Consider the following 19,397-nt stretch of genomic DNA (forward strand, 5'->3'; position numbering starts at 1 on the left):
GAAACGGTGGTGATTTTGTTTTTTGGGATGAGGATCGCTCTAGATTCGTGTGGGGGAGGAGAGATGGAGGAATGCCAAATTTCCCAGCGATGGATTTGGAACACAAGCGCCACAAACCCGCCTCCAACGACTGTATCCCCCCCGCCCCCCTCCCCGCCTGCGTGACCCTCCAGACTACACGCACATGCACAGACACAGCACACATGTGTAGACACTCGGACATAACGCGCGGATGCATGTACTGTACGCGTGGGTTAACACACGGATGCACACATGTAGGAAGTTGGAGAGCCGGCTGGGCATGAGCGTGCTCAAACCCCTTGACTCAACAGATCCAGCAAACCAAGCCGCCTCGGGCAGACACACATGTAGAAAACACTAAAACACAGACACACACACACACACACACACACAGACAGACTCCCCTCCCCCAGACTGTCCAGCTGCGCATACTGAACCCCTCCAGTCAAGCCTGGCTGTCCTATGGACATGACCCGTGTTGTGAGCTTTTTGTCTTCAAACTCCAGAAAACTCAGGCATCTAAAACATTCAGTTGAGCTTTGGTTTTACAAATACAATAAAGTGAATCAATGCATTTTCCTCTCATAATATACCATTTTAAATGTGCGTCTCTGTGTCCGTTTGGTCACTGTCATATGTGTGTGTGTACGATCACGTTTATCAATCCTCCTGTCCTGTATAATCTGGGTCATCTCTGATTATCTGTGATGCTGCTTGTCCAAATATTGAAACGCGGAAGCTTTGAGCGCAGACACAGATACACATCGGCACAACAAACAACTTAATACCGGTTTTGGCCTATACATCAGGGGATACACAGACGCAAGAGAGAAGGATATGATATGGATGCAGACAAAAGGCCGTGACTGAAGGAATTCCCTTCTTCTTTCGGGCAACTTGATAAAAAAAATCTTTATTTTATACGTAGCCTTTATCGAAAAAAGCTCAAGACCGCTCTCGCTCCTCTGCCAAAAGTCAGAGTTGATCTGTTGACGAGGGCTTTCTTTGAAAATGGTATTATTTGAAAACTGCAGTCCTTTGCTAATGTCTAAAAGGCTGGAAGCTTTCAGCAATACTTTTTGAAAAACCTTGAAACGTAAGTGAGCAGAACCTAGGAGGAAATAAAAAGCTTATCTTGCAGTTGGATCCAAGTGTGATCGTTGCCTTGTGTTGGCCAGGATTAGCTTTTTATGTGTCTGGGACATTTTATGGTATCTTCACTGGGATCTCTGTCTGGTACCCTTTTCTTCTCTCCGAGTGTAAATGCCACTGTTTGCTTTCTGTTTAGATAGACAGTAGATAAAATGTATAAGGGCGTATTTTTAAGCTATACTATGAATTGAAAATGCATGTACTGTGTGACTGAAACTGAAGTGTTGTCATTGTTTTGTCAACCCCCTGTAGGTCATCAGTATGAACCATTGATACAAATATATGATAAGGTTTTCTGCCTTGAAACAGCAATATTTCATGCCGTGACATGTGCACATATCAAAACTGTGGCATGACATTGACTCTGATGCGTTTGTGTGTCCTCCCTCTCAGGCGGTGTGGCTACAGTAAAGCAAAGCAGGATCCCGAAGAGGAGAAGATGCACTTCCACAACGGCCACAGTAAGTTAACAAAGCCCAAACTCTCTCTGTGTGTGTGTGTGTGTGTGTGTGTGTGTGTGTGTGTGTGTGTGTGTGTGTGTGTGTGTGTGTGTGTGTGTGTGTGTGTGTGTGTGTGTGTGTGTGTGTGTGTGTGTGTGTGTGTGTGTGTGTGTGTGTGTGTGTGTGTGTGTGTCAGTTCATCCACAGTTTCCACTACATGTACAGTAGAGGGTTCAGACTGCGGTCATGTCTGTATGAGTTTGTTCATCCCCGTAGCCATGTGTGTGTGTGTGTGTGTGTGTGTGTGTGTACAGTTGACATTGTTTTGTACTAGGAGCTATTCTTTAAATGACACGGCTACAGACCAGCTCGGTGGCAGCCGTGTTGGCAGAGGACACACTAAAGCTATGATGATTTATAGGCCATGACAGCTTAATATAGTTGGCCACATTTTTGGCGTCGCATCCGGCCATCCATCTGCTGGCATCAGAGCCGACCATGACGGGGTCATCAGCGCCGGAGAGCTCAGGAAGAAATACCGGTGTGCCATCACGGTTACATTGATTCATACTTCAAATGAATTTGAATCACTTATCATGCCGACAAAAAGCAACTTAAAGTGATGAATCATTATATTTTGTTCTTTATATGCTTTTTACTTAGTTTTCGTCAGTAGATTGAGTCGGAGAAAGGTAGAATAATCATAAGGGAGTGTACTAAATCACAGCCATAACAATATTAAAAGGAATAAATGATGCTCATTAGGGGTATGGAATATAGATTCAATTTAATATCACAGTATACACTTTTACGATAATGCAGACCATTTTGTAGACATCTAGAAACTGACAAATCAATATACTACTCAGCATTGTCTAAAAAAATCTTGTCGTCAATATTGCTGTAAAGTTATCCTGCTCCTTGGTTTGCAATATTGCCTGCGATAGCCTTATTACATTTTACATTATGCATGCATGCATTCTGGATACAAGCCTGAATAAATGTTGCCGATGGTGAACGACATCTAAATGGTAATGATGGCGTGCATGTGTGTCTGCAGTAAAGTTCCCGGGGGTGCGCACCTACATTGACCCCCTCACCTATGAGGATCCCAACCAGGCCGTGCATGAATTTGCCCAAGAGATTGATGTCTCGTTCATCTCCATAGAGAGGATCATCGGAGCTGGTGAGTCAACTCTGTGCGTGTGTGTGTGTGTGTGTGTGTGTGTGTGTGTCTGTTTTATACTCATTGTTATTACGAGCGTTAGTTTGGGGCTGATTTGGACACAATAATGTCTCACAGAATACATTATGGTTCGTTCTGAAGTGAACCTGTTCAGTCAAGCATTCTAAGGTAAAAATACCATCATCTTGTAACAGCTGAATTTAAACAATGCCGTATTCATAGACTGTATAGTTCGGCATTCTGGTCATCTCCATCTTGGTTTTTGGCAGTCGCTGTTTCCTTCTTTTTCAACCAGAAGTGATACAAGAAGGTAGAGCTAAGAACAACCCAACACTGAATAAGACATTTCGAGCCGACCAAAATGTCAACTTCTATACAACCAAACTTATATTTGTAACCAGAGGAGTTGCCCCGTGATGGCCATTAGAAAGAATCCATTTCAAAGTCACATCTGCATCGGCTTCACTTTTCAGACCCGGAGATAATATTAAAACGCACTCAATGTACAGTAATAGCCGTGATGATTCTGTCATGTTGTATAAAATGTAACCATTTCATTACCTCTTAAATTGGGTGAAATTTGTTTCTTCCACCTGCATAAACCTGTCGCATTCATCATTGCACGCCGTTGTATAGAAGCACACTTACTCAATTAAGCCAAACACTGCTAGGGAATGACGGCTTGCGTGGCTATAAATGGTGTTTGTGTCCCGCTGGCAAACATGTCTATTTGCAACATGTGTGAACCTCGCGTTCTAGCTGTGCAGCAGCTTAACTTCAGTTCAACACTTCTTTTGGATTCTATGTATCTATCTGTTGCGATATTGGAAACCGAGTCGAGTGATGCTTGCTATGAAAGGTTTGCTTCATCATTGGACAAGACTTTTGCAGATCGAGGTGGGCTGAAATGTTACGGCCACAGTTCAAGCTCTGTCTCTTTGCCACAGGGGAATTTGGCGAGGTGTGCAGCGGACCGCTGAGGCTGCCCGGGAAAAGAGAGATCCAGGTTGCCATCAAGACCTTGAAAGCAGGCTACACCGAGCAGCAGAGACGCGACTTCCTGTGGGAGGCGTCGATCATGGGCCAGTTCAACCATCCAAATATCATCCGTCTGGAGGGCGTGGTCACCAAGAGTGAGTCATCACCATGTCTGTTTCTAGTCAGGCTTTGCACTCTTCGTCTTTTTTTTTTTTTGGTTGTGAGCCCGAGAATGGCCCTGCAGGATTTAGAACATATGTCACAATGCAGATTACTGCGGCTACTCATGTGACAGTTGTACTGTGTAGATGTTTGGGAATCTCAAGCTAAACTCGTCAGACGCTGCCCTGATTTCTTCAGTCTATAAGCTGTACTTAGTCAGGGTTTTTCATCCGTCAGACCCAGCTGCTCTTCATCAGTCAGGTTTGGATGTGCTTCGACAGCTCCAACTGTGCTTTACCAAGCTCAGTTGTGCTTCCAGTTGTACTTCTGAAATTACCTTTTCTCTGACATACTATTTATGCATTTATATAATGAATACAGTAATAACAAAATTAAATGTAATACATTTCAGAAAGCTCCACAATTCCCATTCTGAATAGCTGAATCAACTGAAAGAATACAAACAAATATGTGCTATTATTTTCCTCCTGAAGTTATTTTCTCATATCTTGCTTCGCAGGCAAGCCGGTGATGATCATCACTGAATACATGGAGAATGGATCACTGGACACTTTCCTCAAGGTAGGACAGAGGGGGACAGGGATTGTTAAGAGAATGCAATCTAGGGAGAAGGGAGTGAAAGATGATAAGGCGATGGGAAGGAAGAGTGTGATGTTTATAGACAGGAGACGGTGGATAAAGAGGAGGATGATGGGGAGGAGGAGGGTGTGGAAAACCACCGCTGATTCTCAAGAATCCATTTAAAATTAACCGTTTTCGCAGCATATTTGTGGTATATGAAAATGAAGTCGTGTCGGCTCTCAGACACAGATCTGTGTTGGTCTATACTGAGGTAATTAGCAAACGGGCACGGCTGGAGAGCCACCACTTGCGGATATGCCAAATTGGGCGACAGTTATCGCAGGGGTGGAAAAAAAACAAGGAAAACGTTTAATCCTTTTGGAAAGAAAAATACATTTATGAAAGTTGTTGATAGACGCACCACTTTGGGAGAATATGTCCACCAAAGCTATCATTATTCCAATTCGGTGCCTCATCATTCGACACTTTCAAGCAGAAATCAACTGGAGAAGAATATGTGATAGCCATGAATGTCTGTGTAAAGAATTAGCCTGTGTTGTGCAAAATGTGTGACTGTGAAGACGTTGGCAGGTGTCAAGGGGAAAGCAAAGTTACTTTGTCATATACTGAGGGTGGCGGGAGCGTTCTTTCTCTAAAACACTTTAGGACACAACAATGACTTGCACTGAATAATCACAGGAGGCCGGTCTACACGGTGCAGACTTTGAAGTTACTCTATCCTTTTCTTTGTTTACTAGCCCCGGCTGCGAGACAGATCACTTTGCCAGAATATATGAAAGACATCTGAGCACTCGGGGCTGGAATCACATCTGCTTTGTCTAGACAATTTGGACTTCACTGAGTGGAGAAGGTGGGCTTATAATGAAGGCTGGCAAACCTCTGAATTAAGTGATCCCTCTCCAGAGAACTTAAGTCTATTCACTGGTTACAATGGCAAGATGCTCAGTTGGCAGACGAGGCTAAATCCTGCGTGGGGAAAAAAAAAATAGAAAGGGTAAACTCCTGCAGCAGATGGCTAATTGAGAGATGAGAGAAGTAAAGTCACGTGATTGCATGATGGAAACGGCATATTTCAGCGCTGCAATTATGGAAATTTAGGAAAGGTGAGGAATAATGTGGCGGGGCGCTGGGAAAGCAATGCAGACTGAGACCTGAGCAAGATGTTCTCAACCGGAATGGGAGGATGGGAGGATGCTGTGAGACAAAAGACAGGAGGGCGGATGCGCTGCAGGGCTGTAGTCAGTGGAAACCGCTGCCCTGTGCGTCTCGGGGAGTGATGCTACTGGATGGCAGAGGGAGGCAGAGGAGCGGGCAGACCAGCAGGCGGAGCAGCCGGACAACCCTGTGAAGTAATTACATGGATGGCTGGTGTACTGAGGCTGGGTAGAAATGACACAGCCATGAGAGAAGGAGGGGGCTGGACTGGCTCCAAGATTAAGGGTCACAGCTATGGACAATGCAGTATAAGGCTCATAAAGCTGAGGCTTAAACAGTCTGAGAGCGATCATTGGGAGGAAACAAGGGCTTTCAATTTGATGGAAACAGCAGTTACAGTGCTATAATTTACAGTTGTTATCAGTATTTCATGAAGGCTAACGTCTTTCTCTTAAGTGTTAGGCAGTCAGCCTTTTTTATTTTCTTTGGTAGAGAGTGAGTAGAGTGTTTACAGCACCAAAACAATTGCCTCAAGTGATGCCACTTGAGTCGGCGTCGGTTGGGGCTGAAGGCTACAAGTTTGAAAATGAAAATAATCTGGGTGTATGTAGAGCTGGGCGATAATTCAATATGAGAATTTATCGGCTTTCAATGAAATTGTATCGTGGTGAAATATTATATCGCGATACACAATGTTGTTTTCTAGCACATACTGACTTTTTTAAGAAAGTCTAATGTGAAAAGTTTCGGGGGGAATAACATTTGAAGATTGTCGTTTTGTTTTTACATCACACTTTACATTATTGTAATATTGTCTTGATTGGATTACTCTTTATTTGTGTGCATGCATGGTCACTATACAGGTAGAATCACTTACTGTTCATTTTGCAATAAAGTTCTTAATTAAATGAGAAAATGCTCAATACAAAAATCGGCGTTACCATGCCGTTATTTCATATAGACCTATAGATTTATTGAATTACCAGAAAACATCTCATACTGTGATATATATATATATATATATATATATATATATATATATATATAATGTACAGTATGAGATATATCGCCCAGCCTTAGGTCTGTGGAGTTTGAAGGAAGGAAGTCTGCCAAAGCTACATTATCTGAAACTAGCACAACATCTAACAGCGTGAGCTGAGTTTCAATGTAGGTAATTGCTGGCGCCACTGGTTTTGACAAGGACGAAGAGGGCATGGAATAAAAACAGACTGCATCGACTTTAAGACTTTTTAAAAAACGGTCTTTTTATGAGTAAATCAGGGTCATACTCTGTTCTACTCTTTCGGGGAGCGACCTTCCTGACCAGCATGCAAAGGTAGAGAGAAAAAAACCATTCTGTCCTTGGCAAAAAGTTCTTTGCCCCATCATCATTCTTCCTTGGTTATTAAAAAGACCTAATTATCAACCGTGGGTATGGAGTTTTAAAGGTCCCAGCAGGGCAGCACAAATCTCTGTGCAGGACTAGAGGAAGCCTTAATCATAGCTTGGGGTACAAAGGTGCACAGGTGATACCAAACGGAGAGCGCAATGGCTATCACCATTGCCATGATATGTAGGAAATTGTTCTTATTAGAGATAAATTATTTAGGAATTTATATTTCCAGGAAGGAGAACTGTAAATCCCCCATTGACTTAAAACTGTGAGTTAAAGTTGGATATGTAGTGGCGTGTATTCGTCGCGATACTATAACTTGCGGTAATTGTGGCATTAATGGCTTTCATGCTGCAAGGCAACTTTTAAGCGGCCGTTAACAGAATGCTGAGCTGTCATTTAACAATGCAGAGGTCATACGTGTCCTCTATCTTACGCCTCTTTATATTATTTAGCAAGGTGGCTTGATTGTGCAGGCTACACACAAAAAGTATGAATGTGATCTGTTCCCTGTTCTCATAGACTGTATGCACTGGTGTAACTAAAGATACCAGAGCCAAATATCAAGTATTTTTCTTCTTCTTTTTTTTTCAGAAAAACGATGGTCAGTTTACTGTAATCCAGCTGGTTGGTATGCTGCGTGGCATTGCGTCTGGGATGAGGTACACAGCGACGCAAACAAACATCTATTACAGTACACATCATGAGGGCACAGTTTAGATTTAATCCTCCCATTTTTGTTGATAAATGCAGATACCTGTCCGACATGGGCTACGTCCACCGGGACCTCGCGGCTCGTAACATCCTGGTCAACAGTAACCTCGTGTGCAAAGTGTCTGATTTCGGGCTGTCCCGAGTCCTGGAAGATGACCCGGAGGCGGCGTACACCACACGGGTAAGACTGGGCATGTTTCTATATGTATAATAGAGCTGAAACTATTCTTTATTTTCACTGTCACTTATGGTTTCAAGTAATCAAGAATAAGATGCTGGTCACAATTTCCCGGACCCCAAGGGAACGTCTTCAAATCGCTCAAAGTGTAGCACTAGTGTGAGAGAGAAAGACGAAAGGTAAACTAGAGGGCACACTGTTGTGTGTTTGAGGACATTTATATGTCAGCAGGTTTTAAATTGAGCCGTGTGTCCCGGGCTGAGTGGCGTCCTGTCAGCCAGAGACTGGCTGCTTCCTGCAGGAGGAGGACCAATTAGTACTCAGCACAGTCTCTGCAACACTCAATTAGCACCGAGTCTTGCTGCCTTAGCGCCATCTATCCTGTCACTCACCTCTCACTGCCAGGCTACATCTCTCTCTGTCTCTCTCTGTGTCTCGCTCTCCGTCTCCCCCTGACAGCAGTGAGAATAACTTCATTCACACCCTTCAAATAATCAGACCTTGAGACATCCCGCTGCTGTGTTCATCAATACTGCATCAAGCTAATTTCACTACTCATCAGCCGAAAACCACATTCTCCTCCGGAACTCAGCAGTCGTCCTGTGAACTTTTCTATCTTTGCAATGAAAGCGCGATAATGAAGATGAGGAAAAACGAACGTCAAGGCATGTCAAGGCCCCCCAACAGTTAGGACAGGGGATTTGTTGAAGAAAACCAAACTTGGTATCATGATCGTGTTCATTAGTGTAATTGTAAGTTGGACCACATGCGGCACAAGTGTCTCAATTAAGGTCTGTTCTTTGTTTCCATCCTCGGAATTTTGAATGCCTGCAGCTGTATTTATACACAAAAAAAAGGTAATTTGAACAAGTGTGGCACTGAGCTGTTGTCGATGCAAACATGTAAGTTTTGTTTATGTTAAGCGCCACAACGAGTTGAAGTAACAACTCGAAGCTTAGTTTCCTTTTTAAATCCTTAAATCTGGTGAATGTTCTTGCATGTTGTCACAGGGCGGGAAGATCCCGATTCGCTGGACGGCTCCGGAGGCGATCGCGTACAGGAAGTTCACCTCAGCCAGTGACGTGTGGAGTTACGGGATTGTCATGTGGGAAGTGATGTCGTACGGAGAGAGGCCATACTGGGAGATGTCCAATCAAGATGTGAGTTTGACGTGACGTCGTCTTGGGAAATGTTTGTGCGAATGCTGCGTGCGTTTTGTCAGTTTGAACTTGTCTTGTTTTAAACTAGTCACCCTGCAGTTTAATCAGCAAGTGGAAGGTTTGTTTTCAACCTTTTGGGCGGTGCAGGCAGAGAAACTATAGAAATTAAATGACAATTTGCTGTTTTACGGGGGGGGGGGGGGTTTATGTGCCGGACTGTTTCTGGCAACTGCCCAGAGCCAAGACAAAGTCTGGAAGTTAACAAATGAGATATACCGTGATGATTAGTGACTGGTCAGCAGATTTGTTGCCATTTGACAGAGCCGAGCTTGCTGTTTCCCCCCCCTGTCTCCTGGCTGTAGCTTTGTATTTACCAGGCTGCTATGAGAGTGGTATCGATCTTCACGTCTAACTCTCCGCCAGAAAGCAAATAAGCGTTTCTCAAAATTTCAGTCTTTTGCTTGAAGGAAATTGGAAGCAGCAGTTGAGAAAAACTGCTGTTTCAGCTGCTCAACGGCAAGTTCCAAGGTCAAGAACCAACTGTGAACCTAAACTGGGACAGTCCTTCTTGACCTTTGGGTTGCTTCATATCTTCAAGACTGATCATGATAGATTTCTGATGACATGTATATTGATATTAGTTTCATATTTATCAATAATACATTTTAGAAAATGCCCATTCTGCTGTTTTAGAGCACAAAATACTTTTTGCTTGTGAACTTGGGACTTGTGTATAATAAAGACAGCGATGAAGATGTAAAGGGAGGAAAAGGTGAAACACATGTTTCCTGTCCGGAGGCTGAATGGAGGTTGAAATAAGGAGAGGCTGTGCGGGAACCTATTATTACCAATCTATTTCTGCAAAGTGTGGACAATGAGAATGAATAGCTTTAATGGAAGCACACAGAGAGAGTCATTGTGTGATGTAGTGAAAGGCGTGCGTAAGCAAAAAAGAGTGAAACAGGTGAATACACATGGCGGTGCAGAGCTAAGCAGAAAAAGATGGCAGGGAAAACAGCAGACTGTAAACTCACTTAGGCTATCTATATATCTCACATTTGGCCTTAAGGTTTTTCGAACACTTGTAAACAAAACGCAGCAAATTCTGGACATATTTGGCCAAATGAAAATGAATTGTTGTGGTGGCGCAGTTAGCTCTACTCAGCAAGTACCCAAGTGACCTGTGTGTGTCTGCGCATCAGAGAGGAGACGGAGAGAAGAAGCGGGTGAGGAAAAGAGGAAGGCAGGTCAGCACCTACATTATAGTGCAGCCCAGAAGTCATTTTAATGAGGAGACCTGCCATAGTGTCGCATGCCGATGAGTGCAAATGTTGCCTCAGACACCGCACACGCGCAACAATTTCCCACCCACAGACACACACACACACACACACACACACACAGGCAACATATGCGCGCACAGCCCTCCAGTGACCTCTTCATCCCCTGCTTCAGACCCCTCCCTCCCTCCTTCTGGTTATTAGGCTGTCTGTCTCAGAGAAGTCTAGAGAGGGGGGAGAGGAGAGGAGGATGAGAGGAGAGGGGAAGACGTTTGATGTTTAATTGAAAGCGTTATGCTGGATTTTCTCTGATCTGCGCCAGAAAGTGCAGGCTCTCGCACTCCTCTTTCTCTAAGCTCTCTCCTTCTGTTTCCCCTTTCTACCCCTCTCCTCCTCGCTGCTTTCTCTCGTCCTCCCGTTTGTCTCGCCGAAATGTGAACTCCATCAGTATTCTTCCTTAATTCTCGTTCCGCCCGCTCTTTATTTCGCCCGCCTCGGCCTCTCATGTTCCCTCCTCGGATCTTTTCCTCCCTGCCAGTCAGCCGTGTGTAGTTCCTCGCCCCTCTCGGCGAGCGGCAATGATTCGATGCCGCGCTCCTATCTCAGGCTTTGGTGCGAGTGTGCGTTCGCTTTCCTGCATGCACGTTTATTGGAGTGCTATCACGTCTGTGTTTTGTATGAGTTTGACTCAAGCAAAGGCAAATCAATTCCCTCCAGTGTCTTACACTGGCAGAACTAGGCTGAAAACTCCACACTGCTTTCCACTGCAGGGTCTAGCGGAGAGAGCCAGGGTTTATTTATTATTCATCTAATTCAATCCCCCCCCCCCAAAAAAAAGAAACATTTCTGTGAATCTGTGAGGCGTCTTGTTACTTGCGGAAATGATTAAGTGGGCCGTGCAACGTATCAAATACACAAATTATGTTTTTATGATGCATTGCTTTGTTGATCCTCGCAGGGGGGGGGGGGGGGTTTCGTTTTCCGCTCGCTAACTTCATGGAAGTTTGAGTGCAGGGTCAGATAGAGAGCAGGAGCATCCCTGGAGCAAACATCTGGGTTCAGGAATTTGCTCCGGAGATTTCAAATTGGAAGTGACATTACTTCTGCTGAAGTTTGTCGCAGTCCTGCTGTGAAAAGGTAATTACATGTTCAGGCGTCAAACAAGTTGTGTCTTCTTCTTCAGACTTTGTCCATGCAGTAGATGTCTCACATTTGCCCTCTCTCTCAAACCTTTTTTTTTTTTTTTTTTTTCGTCTCATTAAATGGTGGTCTTGTGGTGCATGTTGCATCATCATATTATCTCATTACTCCCTATTAAAATACACATAGACAGCTGTTTGGTCTTCCTCGTTTACTGTGCCGGGCCAAATTCTGTCACCTCTTCTCTGAAGTCCAGAGTCTTTTGAACAAGCTTGATCAGCATATTTTAATATGAATCAAGATTCAGGTACTGCATAGCTTAGATTCAGGTCTAACGGTGTGAGGAATTGTTTTGCCGCTCATGCCATCTCACTGTTCACTGCTCAGGATATGTCAGCTGGTGACCAGCTTTCCATATAATATCTTTTGGGGGATGATGATCCTGTTTTGACCATTGACAACTGGATGGGTGATGACGGCTTGAGTGCTTTTCTGTCAGTGCTGTACATTGAAAATCCAAGCTAAAGATGCTATATACAAGATTGGGAGGATTTCTATCGCTTCTCAACGGCTCCCACCCTGGTGACTGCCGAGCCGCCGGCTTGCAGCTAACGTTGCTAAAAGCCCTAACACTGCAAACTACAGCGCAAGTGCTGCTGTAACCGCCGTATGAGAGCAGTGCAGAGCGGCTGCCGTCAGCTAACCAGCGGAGCACGCCAACGTGCACTAAAAGGCATGCGCGACCGGCCCGGCTATGTCAACAAAGCAAAGAGAAGCTCGGATAACCACACACACAGTGGGAGAGTGCCTTTAGTCACTACTTAGGTAGACATTACTCCACCATATCTTAACTTATACAATAATTCTTTGCTGCTCTGTTAATGCTCTGGACATTACATTTTGCACCTTTAAAGTCCAAGTCCCTGTTAGGATGGGAGGATTGAGACTTGCATGGGAGGTTTCACTGCTATGGCTGGTCGCCACTGCGACTCCTAAACCTAATGGACAGCCTTTGTAAACTGGGTGTTACTCTCTCACTCATCTCACTTTTTTTCTAACCTCTATTTGTCTTTCTCCATTCTCCATTACCCTGCAGGTAATAAAGGCAGTAGAGGAGAGCTATAGGTTGCCGGGTCCTATGGACTGCCCTGAGGCTCTATACCACCTCATGATGGACTGTTGGCAGCGAGAACGCAGCAACCGCCCCAAGTTTGATGAGATTGTCTGTCTGCTAGACAAACTCATTCGCAATCCCAGCTCATTAAAAAGACTGGTCAACTCCTCGCACAGGTATGAATTCACAGCGCAAAACAATGAGTCTTTTTTTCTTACTGTTGTTTTCTTTTTTATTATTCTGAAGGCCAACAGCAGTCGATGGCCAATTGTTACACTGATATATGAATAAGATATCCTTTCCGTGCAAAATTTGAATGGATTCAATTCTTTTCAACAATTGATTTTCACACCTACTGCTTGTAAGGCTACTAAATGTCATTTTGTGTTTACTTTTTCAGGAAGAGATATACGTTGGTTATTTAATCATGAAAATGCATTTAGTTTTAATTGACCTCATCTTTCGTAAGCTCTGCAAGCTAATAGACTCGTCACCATTCGGATGAAATAGAAATGGAGTCTTTATTGAAGTTTTGTGTCGCTGCATAATTAAATCGGGACGGACATGGTAGCTAACTGCTGCATGCCTGCAAAGTAGACGAGAGGAAATAAATGAAAGTGGCTCCATTTTCCTAAAACCGCACATTAGTCTGAATTGTATTCAGTGGGGTATCTTTTGATTATCGTAACGTTTGAATATTCAATTAGTATTTCACCACTATGCGCACGCATTGCATTAGTGTATAATGGCATGAAACGGCTATCAGTGCTGGGAAGCAGACATTTAGTCAGACACCCACATTACCTGATTTTCTTTGCGGATATAATGAAATGATGGGAAATCTGTCTCATACACACACAGACACACTCACAAACACATTGCAGGAACACAGTCAATAAATCAGTGGCATACCTAATAGCCCATGCAATAACATATGACAGTTAGCCAGATTAAAGGGACACTCTTGTTCTAGCTAGAGCGTGGAGAATATGGTTAGCTTGCATGAACATGTCTGTCTGAAAGCATGGAGAGTGAGCTGAATGAGAAGGCGTTTTGAGTAGACAGCAATTTTCAGCTTTGCGTGATGATGCATAAATAGCATAACGAAGCCTCGCTGGTGACTGTCATGAGTTTTGAGCTCAGCCTTCGGCTTCACAGTGAATCCCACTCCTTAATATTTATTATACTTCTGTGCTGTCATTTGATTACTGTCTTACTCTTTTTCTTTTACTGTATCTTCATCTTCATGTGCACCAGGGTTTCCAACCTGTTAGTGGAGCATGCCAGTGTAGAAGGGAACTGCAGCACTCTGAGCCAGACGGTAGGGGAATGGCTCGACTCCATCAAGATGGGTCGTTACACTGAGCTCTTCATGGAAGGAGGTTACTCTTCGCTGGAGACGGTGACTCAGATGACATCAGAGTAAGGTCACTTCCACACTCTCGCAGACATAAAAGAGTACCAGAATGTCTAGCCATGCAGATGGTTTTAGATTTTTTTTTTTTGTTTTGATTTCTGCAAAATTGTATAAACAAATATATAAATATATACTAGCCCTAATTGTCATAAGTTTATATAGGGACTTTACAAAAACTCTTTAAAGTAAAAAATGACATGATCCAGACTTCAATGACAACTAACCCTAACTATCAAATGCTCAATACAGCACATACAAAACAACTCATTTTTAATTTCTACTTTTTTTTACCCTGACAACTGACATTGCCACGAAATGTTGTGAAGGTCGAAACTAAGTGAGGATGCAGGATCTAGGTTGCAAGCCTGCTAAAAAGTTCTAAAAAGCCTGCACCCGTTACAGAACTGAGAGCGTCTATAACAGGGGTCTTCAACGTTTTGCAGGCCAAGGACCCCCAAACTGACAGAGAGATGGAGCAGGGACCCCCGACTACATATATTGTATAAAATTGTGTTTTATATTAAACTGGGCCTAGTACCATGTATAAACATACCTCTTTATTGTGCATTCAATACTAAACTATTCAAATAATACACAGGTTCATATATTCATGTTTTTATTTTAAACATGTGCAAGGTACAGTGAATAGGGAGGCCGTGCCACTGCCATTTATAAACATACCGTGTCAACTGATACCAATGCCAACATCAACATTGTCTGTCAATTGCATGATAATCATGCATACAAGCTATTCAAACTGATGTTTTCATTTTAAACATAAATGTGGAAATGAAAATGAGTGATGGCCTATTAGTGCCACTACCATGCATAAACATACCTGTTATCTTTCATACAATACTGAACTATTGAATTATTGGACAGATTCATGTTTGGGGAAAAAAACAAAAATTGTCTAATCATCCAAAAATGTCGCGGACCCCCTGCAGTACCTCCGCGGACCCCCTAGGGGTCGCGGACCCCCTGTTGAAGACCTCTGGTCTATAAAGATGGATATAGCTACAGAATATCAGTATGACTTATGAATGCATAACTCAGGGACCATACAGAAACTACCATATCAGTATAATGAAGTTTAATACATATAATAATGAAGTTAAGTTTAAGTAGTGTTTTTTGTGTGTGTTTTTTTTATCACTTGCATCATTTCTTTATTTGTTCGCAGACTGCTTGATAATATGTGGCCGTTGTGTCTGTGCTGTTTTTCAGGGATTTGCGAAGAGTAGGAGTGAGCCTTGCTGGACATCAAAAAAAAATCATCACTAGTATTCAAGAGATGAGAGTCCATATGAACAACACCAACTCTACTGTAAACATCTGATGGATATGTACAGGCATGCACACACACACACACGCAAATGCACACATATGAACACACACACACACACACACTATATGGACCTAGTATTTGACGAAAAGACTTGCTGTTGGACCTAGAGCGGCTTAGCACTTTCTAAGGACAAAGAAGCCCACTGCATATGGATCTAAACTGGAGGGTCCACATTTTTCTGGTTCTTGTGTGTGGAGTTTGCTTTTGGTGTTGTTGGGGATTTTTTTTGACATTGCAGCACTAAAACCAAACTGAACTGAGCTGAGTGGTGCTACGTGAAGGAAAGATGATGGTGAGCGAAACTGAACTGAAGTGAAGCGTTTTCATTCTAATTATTCCATTTGTGTGAATCTTGCGGATTGTGATATCTCTGTGCACTGTTTGGATTCTTTCAGATCAAACGTGAAACACAGACCACAGATCTGGCTCTGAGAGCAGCCAGCATTGTTTTGGCTGTATCACAAATACATGGGGTTTCACGCAGCGCGCTAAAAATGTAACTTTTTCAGCCCGTCTCAGGTGATCTGAACCCGGTGGATCTGAGCAGTTTCTATGGCAATTTTCTCTGGAAGTACAGTTCCATCACGAGTCATTGAACTGAACACCATTCTCAGGCGGGGGGGGGGGAAAGTAATAATGGACATGTTTATTAGTTTCAGTCTTTGCTTTGCCATGCTGACGTGCTTTAGATTTAGTTTTCCTGTCGCAGGCACGTCTTCATGCAACAAGACTGCAGTTTTAATTCAGCTGTGCAAAACTAATGAAAGGTCCAGACTCGTATTCGACATCATGTACTTCAGTGTCTTCCAAAGCGATGCAAGACAAGACTACATAATGCAACCTTCATCGTTTAAAGTTTAAAATACTACAAAGTAACAAGGAAATCGTCTGGGTCTGGCTTTTTCCAGATGAGTTTGGGTCTTATTGAACCCTATAACTGCTCTTCTGGCTGAATGTATAAAACTACACGAATCACAACACTTGTTTGCCAAGTCATTCTATTTAGTTTGATATGAAAATACTGTCAAACAGGGATAGATTGTGATCAATCTGGTCCCTAATTCCAGTTTCTGAATGAAGCAGCAGATTGTAAGAGATATTCAGCTGGCTATCTGTCATCTTTGCACTGAAAAATCTGTAGGAATCTCCAGACAGAACTCATTCAGCAATCAACTTTAGCTTCATATAACTGGATACTTCACGCATGTTTTAGTGGGAACGTTCACTCAGATGCCGGGCAACCTTCGTGTAGGTCCACACAGCTTCACTCAGAGTCTAGAAAAAGTGTTTCCTGAGATTCTACTGGAACCTGTGCTGAGACACCAATACTTCACCCAGATTCTGATGAACCTTCACATGCAGGCTTTACGTCGGACATTCAAATTGGAACAGTCGCACAGGTTCGAATGGAAATGCCACATGTTCAAAGGCACTTCCGGTAGGATTCAGCTGGAACATCCAATCCAACAGTAATTTAATTTCATGGAAACGTTGATCCTGACGGAACAGTTGCTCATGTGACAATGGAACCGCCAGTAAGATTCCAGTGGGACCGTTTACTGATATTCTAATGGAACCTTTACTCAGATTCTAATCGAATCTCTTCTAGGATTCCAATGCAGCCTTCACTCAAGAGTGCACTCAGTTTTTCATGGAGCCTTCACTTAGAAACCAACAACCTTCAGGTACCGCGGAAAACCCTCAACAATTTATTCAGTTCACCATGCCGTTAGAGTCTCTCTCCACCACATGTCTGCTACACCACAATAAACCTCACTAACGGGACTGCTGGAAATAAGGAGGCAATATTGATCAACTTGATAATCATCTATTTATTTATACTTGTAAAAATGATGTAGACGGTTTGTTTCATCATAATACTCTCTATTGGACTACTGAGCAGCTCTGCCTACATGTCTTTCATGTATATAATGTATAATATATTTAAAGCAGGGAGCATTGTTCTTCTGTCTACCATTATGTGGACAAGTTGGTATTGATCAAGTATCTCAGAGTAGTGCACATTAGTACATTTGTGACAGATATTCTAAATCAGCATTCCTGCTACTTAGACCTGGGCCACTGTCTGGTGGGGGCAACCAGCACATCTGTCCCCATATAAGGGTGCCCCAAAGGGTATGCAGAATTATCAGATAGTCATGTTATGTTGTTGGTGATTGTATTTCCTCTTCAAGTTTTGGTACAAGACCGAGAAATATTTTCAGCGGCCCTAAATGAGACCGCGATAATTACTCTGTTGTCTCTAAAAGCCAGAGGAGTGTGTGCACAGGGATTGGTATCTGAACTTCTGGTATGGTTTAAATGTATACAATGATGTCAATGATCAAGCCCTTGCTTTACTTCTCTTTGGTCTGATATATTATACATTGCTACTCGGTGCTTTATTGCTAAAACGTGACACGTTTCACCGTTGTGTTCACTTAAGCAGGAACTGAGTTCAGTGTGTATATATATATTCATCCTCTTTGCAGATGACATGCTAATATTTTCTTGGTTATACACAGTGCAGTGCAGATGCTGTGGCTTAAGAGTCAAAAACGAAATGAGATTGTAAAGCTAGTTTTATAAGAAGTGGTATCATTTGACTGTATGAAAAGTATAGAAAAGCACACAAGAAGAATGTACGGTTTTAAAGGGGTATTTCACTTTTTTAGAGGACATGTTTCACTTTTTAAAACTCAAACCTTCCGCTGACTTCCAGAGGAGTCAGAGAAAAAGGCCTCAATGGTCAACTCACTTGTGGCTTTTGAACTTTTCCACCTGCTGGTCAAGATTATGCTTCTTGACTGGTTCCATGAAAGAATGTGAGTAATTTGAATTGTTATTCTATATGGGTATGTGTTTTTAAAAGTCGAAATGTTTTAACAGAGTGAAAGTTAGCTTGAAAGATAAACATCTGCATAGTCTCTTTAGTCTACATATATCCATTTTGGAGGTTTGGCTCCTGTTTGTGCATTAATATTAGATACGATATGAACAAGAGCCATTCTGCAACGTTAGGTCTTTGGTTTTTATACCTTCTTTTTAAATCACAGTGTCATTTTTTTTTATTCAAGCAGGTCTTAGTCTTGTCTTCAAAAGTGCGTCCAACTTTTTAGCGGTAAAACATCTGTACTGTAAGTAGACGATTGTGGCTATGCAGATCTTTAGTGTAGCGGGGGGGAATGCATCAATAATATGGTGCACCTTTTATATTTGACAATATAAGGCATGTACAGTGGAAGTAAATGTGCTGGGTGGTCTCCTCAGTCATGTGAATACCACAGCATCTGATGACGTTTCAGTGTTTTGATCCCACCCAAATTTCATGGTATTGGCTTTTTACAACCACCCTTTTCAACTTAAAACCTATGCCTGGGCCATGAACAACTGGTGAATAGTACACCCTTATAAGTGCCTCTCATCTTTCGAGCACCATGTTTTTTCCTCCCCTGCCAAAATGCTACGCCCCAATTGTGCCCCAACTTTCTATGTATTTACTTTTTGCCAACAATATCTTCAGGCAATAAGAATGTCAGACAATGTTGGAACTAATTTAATTTGCACTTTATGATAAATCTTGTGCCCTTTTTGATTGACTAAAGATGTCTATAGGTGACTGACTTTAGTAGTTCTTATTGATTTACTATCCAACTACTATGATTACTGAGTTCCCTTATGCTGAGTATATCACTTCATATTCTCAATGCTTCCCATAGTGTAACATTTGACAGTTTAAGCACAAGGCATTGGTAATATTTTTAAAAACAAATCAAAGTTATATATATATATATTAAAAACTAAAGCATCATTGATGTAGAGCACCACATTGTGTACGGCACAACGATGCACCTTCAGAACGTAAGAGATCTGACGGTGAGCGGGTGATATGACTTCGTGCAAACGTCAATAGCACGAGCCCTTGATGTCAACAAACTTCAGCCAGACATTTTGTC

At 42.6% G+C, this 19,397-nt stretch overlaps 1 protein-coding gene across 1 annotated transcript in view; it reads left to right on the forward strand.

Annotated features, from left to right (window-relative positions):
- The window catches only part of epha5 (EPH receptor A5), a 48,461-nt gene extending 33,029 nt beyond the window's left edge, over positions 1-15,432 (forward strand). Inside the window, exons 9-18 of the mRNA XM_076079851.1 lie at positions 1,567-1,634; positions 2,674-2,799; positions 3,747-3,932; positions 4,460-4,521; positions 7,685-7,752; positions 7,844-7,985; positions 8,993-9,142; positions 12,659-12,852; positions 13,934-14,098; positions 15,321-15,432. Of these exons, the coding sequence (XP_075935966.1) occupies positions 1,567-1,634; positions 2,674-2,799; positions 3,747-3,932; positions 4,460-4,521; positions 7,685-7,752; positions 7,844-7,985; positions 8,993-9,142; positions 12,659-12,852; positions 13,934-14,098; positions 15,321-15,432 (1,273 nt within the window). The remainder of the gene's footprint in view (positions 1-1,566; positions 1,635-2,673; positions 2,800-3,746; positions 3,933-4,459; positions 4,522-7,684; positions 7,753-7,843; positions 7,986-8,992; positions 9,143-12,658; positions 12,853-13,933; positions 14,099-15,320) is intronic.
- Positions 15,433-19,397: the final 3,965 nt, after the last annotated feature.

The sequence above is a fragment of the Anarhichas minor genome, unplaced genomic scaffold (genome assembly GCF_050575085.1).
Source record: "Anarhichas minor isolate MPS153535 unplaced genomic scaffold, ASM5057508v1 ptg000073l, whole genome shotgun sequence".
NCBI lineage: Eukaryota > Metazoa > Chordata > Actinopteri > Perciformes > Anarhichadidae > Anarhichas > Anarhichas minor.